Source organism: Solanum dulcamara, chromosome 6 (assembly GCF_947179165.1).
Source record: "Solanum dulcamara chromosome 6, daSolDulc1.2, whole genome shotgun sequence".
NCBI classification, from domain to species: Eukaryota; Viridiplantae; Streptophyta; class Magnoliopsida; order Solanales; family Solanaceae; genus Solanum; species Solanum dulcamara.
The window spans coordinates 6473846-6492112 of record NC_077242.1 but is presented as its reverse complement, the minus strand read 5'-3'; the positions used below and the strand labels follow the sequence as shown (position 1 = coordinate 6492112).

At 29.6% G+C, this 18267-nt stretch overlaps 1 protein-coding gene and 1 non-coding gene across 3 annotated transcripts; both read left to right on the top strand.

The window, feature by feature from the left end:
• The first annotated feature begins 3198 nt into the window (after positions 1-3198).
• LOC129892005 (mannan endo-1,4-beta-mannosidase 2-like) lies at positions 3199-7331 on the top strand. Of its 2 annotated transcripts, XM_055967525.1 has the most exons (6): positions 3200-3588; positions 3971-4109; positions 4612-4809; positions 5599-5721; positions 6190-6401; positions 6753-7331. In XM_055967525.1, the coding sequence occupies exons 2-6, from the start codon at positions 3993-3995 to the stop codon at positions 7162-7164; spliced, it is 1062 nt and encodes a 353-aa protein (XP_055823500.1). In that variant the 5' UTR covers positions 3200-3588; positions 3971-3992; the 3' UTR covers positions 7165-7331. The 2 variants fall into 2 exon arrangements, with proteins under 2 accessions (XP_055823499.1, XP_055823500.1); XM_055967524.1 differs by having other exon boundaries at positions 3199-4109.
• A 3843-nt stretch (positions 7332-11174) lies between these two features.
• LOC129893694 (small nucleolar RNA snoR135) lies at positions 11175-11321 on the top strand. Its single transcript, XR_008767573.1, has one exon. It is a non-coding gene; the product is annotated as a small nucleolar RNA snoR135 (small nucleolar RNA).
• Positions 11322-18267: the final 6946 nt, after the last annotated feature.

Sequence of the window (18267 nt, the reverse complement as noted above, 5' to 3'; positions counted from 1 at the left end):
CCCCTACATTCCACTTTCACCTTACATAATATTTGTTTAGATTCTACATAAATATTTTTAAGATGATATTTTTTATTGCTTATCGATCAGAAGAAAATAAATAAAAAATTCACTTATTTGGCAGGACGAACATGGAGATATATGTTAATATAATGGTGTGGGGCTTGGAGTCTATGGGCTAGTACTTAATTATCTCGTAGCTTGGAGACACACACAATAAGAAGTATGTGAGCTTGGTGGTCATAAATACTCAAATGATATGAGCGATACATAGTTAATCTCCAATTAGCTCATAAAATTGTGATGAGTCATATAAAACTTAATTTAGGCGGAAGATTGTTGTGACAAAGTAAATGAAATTATTTATATTAAAAAAATTTAAATCTTAATAGAGTGAGTGTTTTGAAGAAGAAAAAATGTGTGTTGTGTGTAGTCCTTAATCTAGAACATATAATAAAACATTATATTTTGAGAATTTTTGACTTATTAGCCCACACTTTTGTCATATATATATATACTTCTTTTAGAAAAGTAGGACTACATAATTATGTAAAAATCTGATAAAAAAGGCTAATAATTTGTGCATTCACGAAATGCTTAATATTTGTAGGCAATTATTACTATTAATAACTTTGAATTAAAAAAACCTATATTATGATGATCAAACTATGATTCATCCATTTGAACCATAGACAATGATGGACCACAATTTAACATTTGACTAAAGTGACTTGGGAACCTATTAATTAAGAGTTAATCAATGGTCTTTCACACTTTTGCCTTTAGTTTATGCTTGTTTTTAGTTTTTGTATCTCAAGATAAATATTTATTTATGAGATATAAATTTATATTTTTCACATTATAATATTTTATCAGTTATGTTCTACATTCTTAAAGAACTTATATATTTATAAATCAGTCTATTTAAAAGATAAATCGTGCAATTAAATGTTAATCAATTACTTCATTGAGTGTGTTCAAAGTGGATTAATGAGTAATCTTTTGCCAAACTATTGTTCAACATCGTTATTTTCCAATTTATTAGTTAGAAACACGTCATTTAATTATTTAGAGTCCGACAACATCTTAAACAAAGTTGGTCAATAGTCATAATTTGGATTGATTAGGATAATGTTTTTACGTGTTTAATTAACTTGTTTATTTTTAGCCAAAAAATAAAAAAACTTGTTTGTTGTTTTCTTTTCCCCATTTTAAGGTCAAATTTCTTTTTCTAGTGAAAACATCTTTCCAAAAAAAATAAAATCTTTCTATTTTTCTTTTTATATTTTTTTTTTTGGGGGGGGGGGGGGGGGGGGACAAGAAGGGAAAAGAGAAAGGGATAGATATTATATAGTCTCTTACTCTTTAATTTGTATTACTATCTATTATTTCAATTGTTTTGTATACCATTATGTTATTGTTTTATTTTCTTATAATTCCACGTCGAATATTTTTGAGCTGAGGATCTATCAAAAATAACTTTTTCATCTCATAAATGTAGGGGTAAGATCTGTATACATTCTACGTTCCTCATGCCCACTTATAAGATTACAATAAATAAGTTATCGTGATAAAAAAATATATTTTTGTTTCAAAAATAGGTAACAGATTGTGAAAAAGAAAAGAATATTGGAATATATAAGTAGGGTTTCAATAATTTACTCCTTTATTTGTGGACCATTTCCATTTTTTAATTCTAAGTAATACAAATATCGTATAAAGCTCCCGAAAAATCGGCTGGAAGATTGGCTTGATTGGTGTTGTTAATTAAAATGGACGTAACCTCCACAATATTACTTTTATCTAATTCTTTGACTACAAATAGTGAACATTTTCCTAAAGTAAAAATATATATACAAATTAATTATTATCATTTGATTTATATAAGTGTTTTCGAAAGTGTTTTGGAGTGAGTTCTAAGGCGGGGACGTATCAAAAATATTTTGAGGAGCAAAAGATTTATATGGTGTAAGCTCCAGGACGTAAAAGCATAAGTTTTGAAAATAAAAGCGTAAATATCATAAGTTAAATTTCTTTTTATTATTTTAATTTTATGTAAATCGTGTTTTCTTATTATTGGTCTAATAATAGTTGTACTTTATGCTTTTATGTTTTCATGTTATAGTGATTTTTCTAAAAATATATATAAATAAAAGAAAAAAAAACTCTTGTAAAAATGATAGTGTCACAAATAGTTTTTTAGGTAATTACGACTGAAATTGATAAGAGAAAAATTACATAGCACTATGTTCGTGAGGTACGTTTATCCACTTTTTTGGTCATTGTATTGTTCTTACACTTTTTATTATTTTCCTTCTTTAAAATATATTAGCAATAACCACTTCAAATATTAATTGAGGGTGAGAGAACTAGTAGATGTGGAATCGATGATGTAATGGATGAATAATTCATTTTAAGGATTATCTAGACTATGATCAATTTTTGTGTTGTTACTTTTCTAAAATAATAATTATAATATTATTTTTTTATGTTAGTGGCGATTTATTTGTAAAATTAATGAAAGATTAAATTACTTTTCTTTATTTTTTTAGTGTTAAAATTATAAATTAAAGATACATAAGATATGCACCTCCGTAAATCAATGAGACTTACGCCCTACGTCTAACCTCATGCTACATAAAAGACGATATTTTTAGTTTTATATTTAATTCAAAATGAATAATATTTTTTAAATAACTATGGTGTTCGAACTCGATTAATTTCACAAAATATCTTACCTCCCATCAAATAATAACTATCAAACAACTCTGTACATCAAAGCTAAAATTTCACTTAGTATTGTGTGTGACCGTACAAAACACATGAGTATTATGAAACAACCAATGATGTGGATTAAAAGTGACGAAACTATGAAAAGGTTGGCCAACACTCACGTGGTAAAGAAATTTTGGAAATCTTAGAAGCCATTTTTGTCAGTTAATTTATGAACTTTTCAGCAAATAATATGCTAAAGATAAAAACTTTAAAAGAATATAATTACAGTACACTGTATTACTATCCTTTGGTTCTGGTGAAACTAACAACCACTAACAAGTGGAGTAGCCACATGACCAAAGAATATAAAATTACATAAATTATAATAATAATAATAATAATAATTATTATTATTATTATTATTATTATTATTTTATATTATTAGCCTGTTTGTATTAACTTATTTTTAAACAGTTGAAATGCTTAAATCAACAATGGCCCAAAGTTTGGAGTTATTGGTATGACTTATTCTTTACAAAAAAAAATAAAATTACTAGAGAAGCTAAGAATTCAAGATTTCAGATCCAATTAAATCATTTTTGAAAACCAACATTCCACCTCACTATCATCATCTTCTTCCTTATTCATTCATCTTTTTTTCTCAAATTATCATCATGTTTTTGACAGGTTACATGTTAGGTGTACCCTTTCTTTTGTTAAATATATAAATGCCACCATTTAGAAGCCATTAGAAGACAAACCCCAGTTCAAATTTTCAATTCTTGGATTTTGGCTCCACTTGAAGTAAATTTCCTAAAGTGGATCTGATTCTTGTTTCAAATCACTTTTTCCCATGTGGGGTTTCTAATATTGGTGAGTAAAAGAGATCTATGGTGTAAAAAAAAACCATATTCTCATCAAAATCTTAGATTTGGAGCTTAAAGTTAGCATTTTTTTGTTGTTAAACTCCAAAGTGATTCTTGGGTGTTGTTCTTTTTCTTGTTTTAGTGGTAATGGTTAAATCATCTATGAGTAGAATGCTAGCAGGAAATGGTTTGTTTTATCCAATTATTGGGTTTGCATCATTTATTGCTTTTCTGTATTTGTCATTTGGGGATTTGTGGGTTAATTACAGCAAAGAAATAAACCTTAGTTTTGTTGAGAGGAATGGAACTCAGTTCTTTGTTGATGGTAAAGTTTTTTACATTAATGGATGGAATTCTTACTGGTTAATGGACCATGCTGCTGATTATAGTACTCGACCGCGAATTCGAACAATGCTTCAGGCTGGTGCTAAGATGGGGCTTACTGTATGTAGAACTTGGGCTTTCAATGATGCTAGTTATAATGCTCTACAGATTTCACCTGGAAAATTTGATGAGAAAGTGTTCAGGGTAAGAAAATGTTTTGTTTGGATAGTTATGTCATCTACTTTAGTACTACTAACCCCTTTATGAGCAATTATTCCATAATTGTTAGTTAGTAATGATATCTTTTTATGTATAGTATTTGCTCTAATTATGACTCATTTAAGTTAAATATGGAATTCATTAGTTATCTAATCTGGGGTATGATTGCCTTAATCTTTACATAAAAACCGGCACAAACCAGTTTTTGGTCCTTTTCTTCAGTAAAATGCATGTCCAAAAACAACTTCAATAACTCAAACTTTCAAGTTTCAAGTTTTAACTTCAAAATCTATAGCTAAACGGGAGCTTAATATCATAATTGTACATCTGTCTAGTAGTTTTTTCTGGTTCATAGACTCTTGTTACTTTTTGGATCTACTCCCTATCAAGTAGCCTTACTCCTACCTCTTGTTGTAAAAAAAATCTATATATTTAATATTTTTTGCCTCTGGCTTCTTTTGTTTAATATAGAAATCCGTTGCTGTAGGCGTTAGATCATGTTATAGCAGAAGCCAGAAGAAATGGAATCAGGTTGATACTCAGTTTGGTTAACAATCTGCAAGCGTATGGTGGCAAGACTCAGTATGTAAAGTGGGCGTGGGAAGAAGGTGTTGCTATAAGCTCCTCCAACGATTCGTTCTTCTATGATCCATCCATCCGTCGTTATTTCAAAAATTATGTCAAGGTAATTTTCCTTTGAAATGGTTTTTCCATGGATAACCTTGTGCTCCGCGAGTGTATGTTCCCAAATGCAGCAATTTTTATTTGTGGGATGGCGAACAAGATACACTACATCCATCCATCTGCCGTTATTTCAAAAATATCTTTCATCTTTGTTCAAAGAGTTATTCAATCCACGAGTTCGCACTACTGTTTTCTATTCGAGACATTACTATACAGACCTTGGAAATTTATTTATTCCCCAAATTTGAACTTCTTTTTTCTATTCGAGAAATTATTATCGAGGCAAGTCGTTTGTTTGCCTCTGTTTTAAGCAACTCATACTAGGACTCTGAATTTTGATCTCTAACTTGAGATAGACCTTAAATCCTATAGCTCAGATGTAAGTTGCCGAATCACTTGCCTTTTCGCCTTCCACGAACTCCGAAGTGGTGAGGTATGGGGATTCAGAAGGCTATGGGGCTCCTCAGTTGTAATTTCCTAGGCTGAATGAAAATCCACAAATGTTGCAGAAACATTTGTCTTATAAATGACATGAATTATGTCCGTATTCCTGAATCTTATAATCTTCTTTGCTTGTCACAAAAAAGATGTATTTGCTTTCTCATCTTTGTTTGTCCACAAAAAGATGCTTCGAGGATAACGACATAATTAAAATTTTAGACCATACTACGAGCCAAGCTTTCGTTGGCTCTTTTGTCTGCACTCACATACGACATCCTGGAGTTGATATCAAAGCTACTTTCTGTGCTGAAGAACTGACCTAAGTCATCATTCTATTTCATCTTTCCAGACAGTTCTAACCAGGAGGAACATATACACCGGTATAGAGTACAGGGATGATCCAACCATCTTTGCATGGGAGCTAATTAATGAACCTCGCTGCATGACCGATCCTTCTGGTGATACACTCCAGGTAACTTCTAAACTTGACCTCATTTTAATAGTTAAGTGTGTGAACAACAGAGCAGTCCATCGTTTAGTGAGACTGTTATGCAGTTCATCTAGCAGCTGGTGGTTTTCCTTGATCTAATCTCTGAAGTTCGATTGGATTTTGCTTAAGAACAAATCATCCAATTATGTCATGAGTACTTTTTGTCCTGAGCTTATGACGCCTCACTTAGACGTCCATAATTAGTTACTTTTCCGAGATGGACACCTTTTTGTATTGGAAATTATTTGATCGGTTGTAACACTTGCTAGAAGAGACTGTATTCATTACCTAATTCCGCTCAGACTTACCTACATTTGGCATATGAATTTCCGAGGGTGTGGTCTTTTTTTTACTTTTTAGTAAATTTTCAGCAAATCATTTTCCGAATAGTAGATTCTGCTTGCTTGTATGTTTACGTGGGTATGCATTAATAGTATTACCAATTTTCAGGACTGGATAGAAGAGATGTCAACATTCGTGAAATCGATTGACAGGAAACATTTGCTAACAGTGGGTCTTGAAGGATTCTATGGTCCTAAAAGTCCCAAAAGGACAACTGGCAATCCAGAAATTTGGGCTGCTGATCTTGGATCCGATTTTGTCCGCAACTCTATACTTTCAACTGTTGATTTTGCCTCCGTGCATGTTTACCCCGACCATTGGTAAGATTTTCTTATGCTTAATTATGTGAATTAGTGATAAATAGAGGAAGAAAAATGTTTAGAAGCACATCGTAGGACTTCTCTTGGATTTTTGTCTGATCAAGCAAAATGTTTCTATCACTCTTACAACTTCTGCAGCATGTTGATTTCAGTCAACTAATAATTATTATCTCAGAAAGTTGCTTTCTTTGTTGAAAAAAAAATGGAATGAAGAAGAAGGGTGACTTTCTGAGATAACAACTCAACTATTAGTTGAGTGAGCGGCCATCCTTCTGCAGCTGTTCTTTTTCCCCTTTCTGTGTCCGTCGCTTCAAAGCAGATTTCATGTATGTGAGACTCTTTCTTCTGTAGGTTTCACCACAAAAATTTTGAAGAAATGTTGAAATTTGCGGCCAAATGGATGCTTTCTCACATTGAAGACGGTGACAGGGAACTGAAAAAGCCTGTCTTGTTCACTGAATTTGGTTTGTCAAATGATAACGATGATTTTGAACCAGCTCAGCGGGATAGATTCCTCAAAATGGTTCTTGATGTCTTATACAAGTCTGCAAAAAGAAAAAGGTCCGGGGCAGGATCATTCTTCTGGCAGTTCCTTGTTGAAAATATGGAACGGTTCAATGACGAATATGGAATTGTTCCATGGGAGAATCCATCAACATATCGATTAATTACAGAACAGTCGTGCAGACTGGCCAAAGTTCAGGGATTACTGTCCACCCAAATTGAACACGTTAAGAATTTTTGTGCCTCGAGGAGGAACTAATACACGTAAAGTTTACATATTACAATATTACTCCAGCATTTTTTTTCTTTCTCAAATTCATTCTAAGGGAAGAACTGTAGGATATAGGTTTACTCCTTGTATTATTTCTCAAGTTAAAGATGTGTACAATTTTTCATCAAATGAAACATATGCAGATTATTCCTCCACTCTCTCTCACTTTCTTTGTCTACTGTAGTGTTTCAAGCCAAACTTATGTGCTATTTCCACTAGTATGCGCTACCTCAACACAGGTACGTAGTTATTTTATTTGGAAATCCGTCGTCGCTATTTTTTGGTGCGCATGGGCTAATGTAATAGCTCACAAACTACACAGGAGATGTAATCCGCACTAGACAAACCTGGTGCAATGAGCTTGACCCAAAAGGCAAATCTCTTGCTTTCGCTGGCAAGGAATTTCGAACTTGAGACCTCCAACATAGAAGTCCCAAGTTCAAACCATTGGGTCACCCCGGAGGTTTAGGTATCGGGTAACTATACTCACTGAGGCTTAGGCAGACCGAAAGAAGTTATAATATTTTTTTTGATCTTCGGTAAGATTTGAACCTAGTTTATTAACTTCTTGATCAAACCATAAGGACCATTAGATTGCCCCAAATTTGACCCATGACGGAGTTTTGGCATTTATCCAGAATTACAGTTCAATAAGGGTGTGTTTGGTATGGAGGAAAACATTTTTTGGAAAATGAGAATAAAACCTTTTTTTGTACATAATAATTTAAAAGTATTATTAAAATCAGTAATCAGTGTTATTAAGTCGTTATTTCACATAATTTTCCCATGTGATGTATTTGTGAATCAATTTAAGTTGAAAAAATTAGCTAGCTAGGCAAATTTTATAACTTATTAATTGAAAATAACTACACTTTAAAAATATTAGTAAAAAGAACAACATTTTAGTCAAGTAGCAAATTAATGGTATCCTAAATCCCTTCCTAAATTATCTAATTTTTATCCACATTTTATGCACAATTTGATTTTTTTTTTCCTCTTTCTTTCAATTACATGATACTTTCTCTCTCTAAATTCAAATTAACTAAATTGTGAAGTATTTTTTTCTCCCTATTTTCCCCCATTTCTTGAATAGATAAGATTTTACGTTTTCTTTCCACGTATATTCATCTTTTTCTCTCTCTATTTCCAAAAAATTATAGCCTTTTCTCTTTATTTTATATTTATTCCTTTTATTTTCTCTTTAATTTGTATCCACTCCAAAGTAATGCTAATTAGAATTGTATTTTATATTGAAATTTATATTTTTAGGCAGTTTTGTATCCATTTAATCCTTCATTCGAATAGTTATAGAATTTAGTATCTATATTTTTTTTTTGTATTCATACGAATACTCATGTTTTTTCAAAGTAAATGGATACATTTTTTTTTACCAAACCAATTAGAATTATATTTTTTTTCTTTAAATGGTTGTATTACGTATCAAATTTGTTGCTTTTTCAAAAAATTGTAGCCTTTTCTCTTTAGTTTGTATTTATTTCTTTTATTTTCTCTTTAATTTGTATCCACTTCAGAGTAATGCCAATTAGAATTGTATTTTTTCTTTAAATGATTTAATTACATATTCAAATTGTTTACTTTTTCAGAAAATTGTATCATTTCTCTACAATGTATTCACTCTGAGACGTATAACTTTTTTTTATATCTATCCATTTTAAATTGAAAAATCATGCATATTTCATTAATCTTATTTTTTTTTGTATTCACTTCAAGATTATGCCAAAAGAGATTTCATATTTTCAAAAAAAATGCATGAAATATATATAACAACTGTTTCCTGTCAGAATATTGTATCCGTTTTGAAATTCTATTCATTTTAATTTGTATGCTTTTTATATTTATATCACTTCAGATTTCACATATCTACCACAAACCCCTTCGTTCTGATGATTTCTTTCAAAGAATTCAGCATCCTTCACAAAACAGTTACACATATATAATACTTTGACAAATCTTTGTTATCTTTCTTCAATGACACATACACACGTATACCCATATCGTTGTGTATTTTCAAAGGTGCACTGCTATCTTCGATCTTAAACTTGAACTTCATACAATTATATCTCGAATCAACACCAATTTGTTTAGCAACCCCCTCCACTAAATTTTGAAACGTTGCATACTTCTTAATCATAATAGCCTCTATCGTGTAATCAACATAACAATTATCTTCGTTGCATCTTCCCGAATGCATGATCAGAAAACTAATGCTCCACATATCTAATTGTATCCCAAAAAAAATGTATTACAATCAGACAAAAAATGTATTCAAATAGCAAAGAAGCACATTATATTCCCAGACCATTATTATACAAATATTCAAATCCATTCAACATCTTATTCGTATTCAAAATCAGATCAACAAACAAAATGATTAATATACAAATATTCTAAATGTATTACAAAAAAATGTATCACAATCACTTTAAATAAGATTTAAAAAATGTATCTAAAGCACATCGTATTTCAAAATAAAATGTTTTACAATCACTTTGTATTTCAAAACGATCAATATACAAATATTTAAAATGATTCAACATTTGATTTGTATCCATAATCCACACTGCACAACTGATTAGTATGCATATGTTAAATTGTTTTTACTATGATCAAAATTGACGGGATAGTAAATTCAGAATACAAATCTGATTTCAGAAAAAAAATACAATTTTAAGATACACATCAAAATGTATATATATTTCATCTGTATTTCAAACAAAGTGTAATGGACTCAATAGGCGATTTCTATTCAAATTATTTTTTCACAGTTCTGATTTTTAATAAAAAAGCACATGACGAAGCAAATTTTGTATCAAATAAGATTTACACAATGTATACAATATTTGTTTTGCCTTCACCATCAATTGAAAGAATTTGAAACAAAATTGAATCCACAACAACACATTCAAACAATTTTTATTTTTATTTTCAAAAGAGTGAAGCTTTGATTCATTTGTAGTAATCTTACTAAGACCAATTACAAATCAAACATTAAAAACTACCATCTTTTACATTGATTGAAAACTCAAAAAGATACCTAAATTCAAACACTAGTTGCTAGTAAACTTAGTCACAACCTTAGTCCCTTCAGAAATAGCACGCTTAGCCAATCCATCTGGCAAAACAAGTCTTGTAGCAGTTTGAATTTACATAGAAGTAATAGTAGGCTTCTTGTTGATTCAAACAAAATTTGGAGGTTCAAAACAAATATAATTTTAAACAAAAATTGAATTCGAAATACCTGATTAATTTTAGCATGATTTTAATTTATCAGTATAGTTCTCCATTTTTTAGCCACAAACTTGATCAATCGAATTGCATTATACAAGAGTCGAATCTCGTTAATAGAGGTTGAGAAAGATGATTTAAGCTCGTTAATGGAGGAAGAGAGAAAAGAGAGAATTAAGTTGCCTTTTTTGCTCTCCTAAAAGGAAACGTAATTAAATAAATATTTTCAGAAAAACATTACCATAATTGAAAGATTTTCTCCCATATTTTTCTCCAATTTATTATTTATTAGTTGTATTCTTTTAATTTTTATTTTTAAAAGTACAAAATCGGTGAAATAACAACTTAAAATATTATTATTTTCAATAAATATTGAAATATAGCTAGATAATCCTATTAAATACTAAAATATTACTGTTTTAAAAATTTCCTTATTTAAGTTTAAGCATCCAAAGTAGTTCTAGGTCAACTAGAGTTGGGGGATGTGGATAAAGCCCAGTTGTAAGGGTAATTTGGTAATATTGCACCGTTGTTGAAACCCTAATCCGTTGCCTCTTTTTGCTATATAAACACGCTTTACCCTCTCCCTTTCACTAACACAGTGAGTTCGCCTCTCCGCAAAACATCAATGATCTGAGCTTAATGTTATATATATATTTTTTCTTTTCTTCTGCTATGTTATTAGAACAAATCTATCTTTTTCCCTTTTTTTTTTCTTAAAGAGTTTTCTTAATTTGGAGGAAAAAAAAAGATAAGCAGGGATTGTGTGTATCGGCTTTGTGCTATTTTAAATGCGCTTTGCTCGAAAGTGTTCTCTGCAAAAGTGATATTTGGGGAAGATGGGCAGTTGTGTTTCATCTGTTCACTGGAAATTTTCAACAATCATTTTCCCCATATCTTTAGTTTCAATTATAGTATCTGTTTCCATTATCAAATGTTTATTTCTCTTTTTTTTCTCTCTTTTTTTTTTTAAAAAAATGGGGGTAGAGAAAGGGGAAATGGTGAGGGGATTACTAGGAAATCGGAATCGGTAGAAGTTGAAGTAATCAACCAATTAAGCTTTTCTAATATTTAATTCCTCTTCACTATCACGGTTATGTAGTTTTGTTTGAACTAAGAAATTATTCATCTTTTACTGCCTAAAAGAATTTAACAAAGTTGTTGCATAAGAAATAATTTGCTAGTGTTAATTTTTATGTGGCTAAAAAGTTCAAAATTTGATAATTAATTGTACATGTTAAAGGTATAATGAAATTCATATATTATTTTATACCAATTCCTGAATGTTGTAATTATGCAATGTCCTCCACAGTTGAAATATTAATATTGGGTTGCCGATATATCCAGGCGCTTCAACCCGTTATCATCATGGAAGATGCACCAATTATCAAACTGTACGAATCTATCAAACATTGAACTTTTCAATATATTGACTTTAATTCAATGAAAAATGAATTAACAATCAAAAATCGCCTAGAAAATATTGAAAACTAAGAATCATAAATGTAGATAAAATTAATCAAATAAAATTTTAATGGGGTTTCTTTATTAATATAAGAAAAAGGGATAGAAGAAGAAAGATTCATGCAATGAATTGTAGAAAGGGTGAGAGAGAAGGGAATTTGAGAGTACAGTGGCAAGCAAGAGATGAGAAATTTGCCATAAAATTCTAATTTTTCGTAGTTTCTATTCTCACAACCCCACCTCCTACAATATCTATCTATTAATTTGTTTACATGTTGAATAAAAAAAATCAATTAAGAAGAAAAATGGTCTAAATATAAATTTTAAAAAAATGAATGGTCTGAAGATGAAGAAGAGGAATGGAGGATTGAATCTTATGGCCAAACAACAGGCCACCAAAGAATCATTTATTGTTGACAAAATTCAATTCATCAAACAAAATTTCATATTTTTATGTCAAAAATATTTGGTCGACATAATGTAAAGTCATAATACAATCAACAAACTCCATATATTCAGATAGAAGCATTTATTATAGTGCAACCTAAAGTCGTTTCACACATTCAATTTTGTTTATGGCATTAAAATGCCTAATAGACCCATAGCTATATAATAACTTCAGGTGTTCAACCAACTCCATGATAAATTATAAATGAAAAATCTTAGTTCACTTTTACCTAACCATTATATATAACTAAGCAAACATAATTATTATATATACGTAATTTAATTATACTTTCAAAATATTATCTAACATAACTTGGGTACGTTTCACCATGTGAGACGAAATCATAATTTAAAAAATCTCGCCAATTTTAAAAATCTCTCAATGAATTCGGCCTTAGTTCTTTTTGTATACTCATCATTGTTCATTTTCTTGTTATATAATTAAACTCGTCATTTAGCTTATTATTTAAATTCATAATGAATTCAAAGTCTTCTTTTTTTCGTTAATATGAAATATTATGGATGGCTTGATAGAATGGGTACCTTAAAGTCTAATCATAATAAGAGACTTTAAACTTAATTTTGTATGTTCTTAATTATTTGAATTTTATTCATCAAGCAATTTGAGATGCAATAATTAATAATATCCCCCCTCCCCTCAATTTTTTGTATTGTTAATTTTTTTAATCAATACTATAGCCAATTTACTAACATTTGTCTAGAAGTAATAGGCTTTTGAAAAATAATCATATTTTTTTTTAAATCTTACGAAGAATACATCAATTAAAATATTATCTTATTAATTTTCTATGCGTATTATTCATATTTTATTTCATGTGTGTATATTAATTTTTGAACAACTTTAACGATATTATATTTTTAGCTTTGCCACTATATTCATGTATTTACTTTTTAATTTCCTTAATGGAAAGGATATCACTCATCCATTTAAAAACAATATCTTTTCTAATCCTTTACAAGAAAAGTCAATTCAAAGACACATTATGTAGTGTATTTAAAAGAGAGCAAGACCTAATTAAGCATACTAATACAGCAAGAAAGGTTGCTTTACACTCCGTTTGGATGGTGATTTTTATGGTTTTATAATATACAATACTATATGATATGGTATGGTACTGTACAGTACAATACAATATTATGTTTGGATAGACTTTATGGTTTGCTATTGTTTAATGATAATTTTATTGTTTGGTTTGACTGTATGATACTGTATTGTAACTGATAAATTTACGAAAAAGCCTAACTAATCAGCTTTGTAAGTCTCTTTTCAGCCAAATTCGCAAACTTATTATGTGGTTCCAAAACGAGTGCATGTCTAATATCTACAATATCAAAATCCACATTAAATTAATAAATAAACTAACTAAAAGGAAACTACATGCCCATCTTTGGCAGGACGCACCATCCAACCTAAAATTGAAATCACTACACCAATATCACACCTATCTTCAATAAATATGTTTAACATGAAAAAATAATATGGACAGCAAGTCACACAAATTTACGGTCAATGGAATATTCCTCAAAATTTAATTTGAAATCTCCAAAAGCTTCAAAAATTATTGCGGAGAAGAATGAGTAATACGATGGTGAAAACAATAGATATATTAGGGTAACGTTTAATAAAGAATAAAGGGTAAATTAGAATTATTTAAAATTAAGTAAGGATACAACAACAACAACAACAAACCCAGTATAATCCCATAATGTGGGGTCTGGGGAGGGTAGAGTGTACGCAGACCTAACCCCCACCTTGAAAGGTAGAGCGGCTGTTTCCGAAAGACCCTCGGCTTTAAGAGAGGACAAGATAAAAGGTCAGATAGGGGCAAACATATAGAAAACAAGATGAAAACAGGAATAGCAAAAGGGAAAATCGTGGTAGAGTGGTACGGGAAGAAAGAGGCATAACTACAATAAATAAATAAATAAGATAAGATATAATTGGAAAAAACATAAGAAAACAATGGGATACCACTAAATTGGTAGTTTCAAAAAGTAAGTGTTTTCATGATTACAAAACCATGAAATCAAACTATACCATACCATGTAATTAAAGAAACAATCAAAACAAACGTAATTTTCTTACTAACCATACCATACCATACCACAAAAAATCACCATCTAAACAAGCTGTTAATTGAATTAATTAACAAAGCAAATTTCTATCTATAAATATGTACAATGAAAGTGATATTTGCAATTATAAATGTTTATTTAGCAAATATAGAAGACCAAGTCATTTCACTCATCTGATGTAACCTTTTGTTTAATTATATTTTTCTCTTTATAAAAAGATATCGTTAAATAAACCTAAATCAATAGTCCATAAATATTTTATCGTTTAATAAAACCTAAATCAATATATAGTCCATAAATATTTGAATAGTCTAAAATCTAAATTCTCAGTGTTAGTTTCACAAATCTGCCGGCATTTTTTTTCCATATTATTATATTTACCAAAAATTAGATATAGAGTTTCTTGTCAAAAGTCCACGAACATCCACTTGACTCTATATTTTGGACATTATCTCCTACATTCTTTGTTCTTATCGATTTTCTTGTTGTATTAATTTAAATATAATACTCCCTCCATTTTATATTAATTGTCATGTATATTAAAAATATTTCTCTCAAAATAGTTATCAATTTAAATAATCAAGAATGAATTAATTTTTTTTTTCAACTTTGCTCTTAACATTAATTATTTTAGAATTAAGCGTACGTAAATAGATAAAAATTAAAGAATTATTAAAGGGTATATTAATCAAATAACGTTCTTAATTAGTGATATTCTGAAGGATTGTGCAAAATCTTATCATGATAACTAAAATGAGACGAAGAGAGTAATAATAGTAAGATTAAATGCGACACCCTTGTCTTATTTTCATCAGTCAACCATTCATTAATTAATATTCTTCTACTACAAGAAGAATAATCAATGAAAGTTATTTTTTTAAAAAAGTTCAACGTAAAATGTCGATATTTTGAGGTTTGATTAATTTATATTTATATCAAAAAATTTTATATTAGCGATAATGAAATATTATTTTTTCATTCAACGTCCAATATTATTATTGTCTTTAAGGCTTAATTAATTTAAATTTGTACTGAAAAATTTCACTTTAAAATAGTTTTTTTTTTTCAATTCGGTATCCAATATTAATATTGACTTTGGGTTGACTAATCCTAATTCATACTTCTCACTTTGGCATAAATCGTCTTTACCGAAAGTGATTCCGTTCCTAAGAATCTATAAAGCTCACTACTTTAATGGTGTGTCTGTTTTTGAAAATTAAGTAATTTTCTTATTTATTTTTATCTTTAAAGTATTCGTTGAAACTCTATATAACGTATCTATCTAGATTATATATATAAATTTATTTGAGATAATATTTTCTATTTATTTATTAAAGCAATGGGGGTGGGATCATAGTGCGTGGTGGGGATGGGGGTGGAGGATGGAGTATCAGGGTGATAAGGAGTCAATGTCATTTATGAAACTTATTTTTTCTATCGAAAAAAGTCCAACTCTCTAATGACTTATTCATACACTTTTTTTAAAACAAAATTAATTAATCACTTTCGACGAGGGATTAATTAGTACTCCTCATAATTACTAGCTAAAATATTTTAATTCGGCCAAGATATACTATTTTTTAATGCAACAAGCTGTTGTTCATGCATACATATGATTAATGAATATTCTCTCTTTTATCAATTTATTTATAAAAGAGTCTTACTTTCTGTACTTTGATTATTCCACTCTACTCTACTCCACTCTATTTTATCTGTGTCGCTTTCGTTATTTGCGTTATTCGTTATTTATTTTCTCATATCACTTTGAACTTCTTAACCTTATCTGACCTCTTTTTATGCTTCTTTTGAGTCGAGGGTCTCTCAAAAACAGTCGTCCTACCTTGGTAGGAGTAAGATCTGCGTACACTTTACCCTCCCCAGACCCCACGCTGTGGATTTCACTGGATTATTGTTGTATTTATAAAAGAGTCCATCTAAAAAATAAATAAATTAGTATTCCCCAATAAAACACAAAAGTCAAAGAATCTTGTTAGGAGTTGGAATTCTTAATTAAAATCAATAAGATCAGATCGACTTAATTAATTATGTGCTCAAGCATTTGTTAGTATTAAACTGATTTCCTACAAGGTGTCAGATTTGAAACAACTTAATGTTTCATTAATAATTTAAATGATCATTTGAACTATAATTTTTTCTATTAATGAATGTGATCAAACAACCACATTAGACTGTCATTTTTTTTTTTAAAAAATAATTAATCAAACAAGCTACATTTCACGTATGAATATTCATTATTAGATATACTTTAATTATATTTTTTAAAAAGATTTTGCGTCAAAAAGAAAAATCCCCATTGAATTTTCAAAAAGCTAAAGTTCTTGCCACATTTAAAACTGTGTGATAGAATTGATTAAAATTTTGCATTTTTACAAAATTTTAAAATATTAATAATATAAATAGTCGTTCAATCAATCACTTATCCAAAAATAGCCAGCAAACATATAATATATACAATTCATAGGGAAAAGAGCAAAAGAAATTATCGACAATAATTAGGATAAAATGATAAATACTTTTTTTTATTTTTAGTCAAAATTATCCGGAGATCTCGAAATCAAATTTTATCGAATCGTATGGCCTTTGCCCTTTTCCAACATGATACTACTCCAATTTAAGTTGTGATTTTATTTTTATTTTAAATCACTAAGCCATTTTTGCATGGATTCATAAAAATACCATTTAATGATTTTCTCCTTCTATAAGTGGCCCATTTCAGAAGAAAATAAATCTCATATACTATCAAAAGTCAAAGAAGCTTCTTTTCAATCACTACCTAATAAATTGTCTATAGAATGTCATCAAAAAAACCCTACAAGAGTGAGACCAAGTCTTTAATACTATTTTTTTTAACCAAAACACAAATGAAAGAAAAGTCTTCCATACAAAGAATGATATCAATAAAACCAACAAGCTAGCAGTAATATATTCTGAGGTCTATTTGTAGAATTAGTTATATTGGGTCTATTTTTTTATTTATTATTTGATCTATTCACGTACTACGGGCAGTTTTTTTTTTAATCATGCTTATTCATGTATTAGTAATCCTTATATTACTAATACCATGTTTTGCTATATAATAGTTATATACCCTATAATACTGAATATGACGTATATGTCACAATTCCGATCCGCTGTGACTGTCACCCACAATAACCTTTCAGTTGGAGAACCATTTTTACAGCCAACTTGTCAAACTTAAAAGATAACAATTAAAGACACGCGGAAGCAGGAATAAAACTAGAAATAATACTGAGTTTTCATAAACTCAGCTAACAATTTTAATAACAACGAAATGTGAAAACATCCAAGGAACTTAAAGTTGTTCGTACCAAAACTCTAACCAAATATCAATGTAAAAAAAAATGAGAACACTCCCAAAAGAAGTCATAAAACTAAACGGTGTTTGAAAATATGAGTCCTGAAAAAGGGACAAGAACAGAGAAAAGGCCACGACAGCTTGAAACAAACAGCTCACCCTTGAACTCGAACAAGTTTTACTCTTCTAATCGAGATCTCTCTGCAGCCGGCTGAATATGCCCTATATTCAACAAAATGGCAGAGAAAGAGTAGTATCAATACACAAACAAAGATGTACTGATAGAATCACGCGGTTAGCCAGTAAACATATCATAGACAAGTAAATTTCACACAATAGGCATATACATATACATAATAAGTCAACTAATCTCAAGTTCAACTATATTCAACAATCAAATGATGAAATTGAGGAGTAAAATTCTTACCTTAAGCGTGGAAATCTGTGGAAAATTGATAGAATTCGCCCTAGGTCGCCTCTTGAAGTCTTAGAAACTAATT

What these genes read in the sequence shown, in the direction of transcription:
- LOC129892005 (XM_055967524.1), top strand. Translation starts at nt 3,729, where the DNA reads ATGGTTAAATCATCTATGAGTAGAATGCTAGCAGGAAATGGTTTGTTT. An exon ending in ATTTCAAAAATTATGTCAAG is followed by an intron (nt 4,810 to 5,598) that starts GTAATTTTCCTT and finishes TCATCTTTCCAG; the next exon opens with ACAGTTCTAACCAGGAGGAA. An exon ending in CTTCTGGTGATACACTCCAG is followed by an intron (nt 5,722 to 6,189) that starts GTAACTTCTAAA and finishes ACCAATTTTCAG; the next exon opens with GACTGGATAGAAGAGATGTC.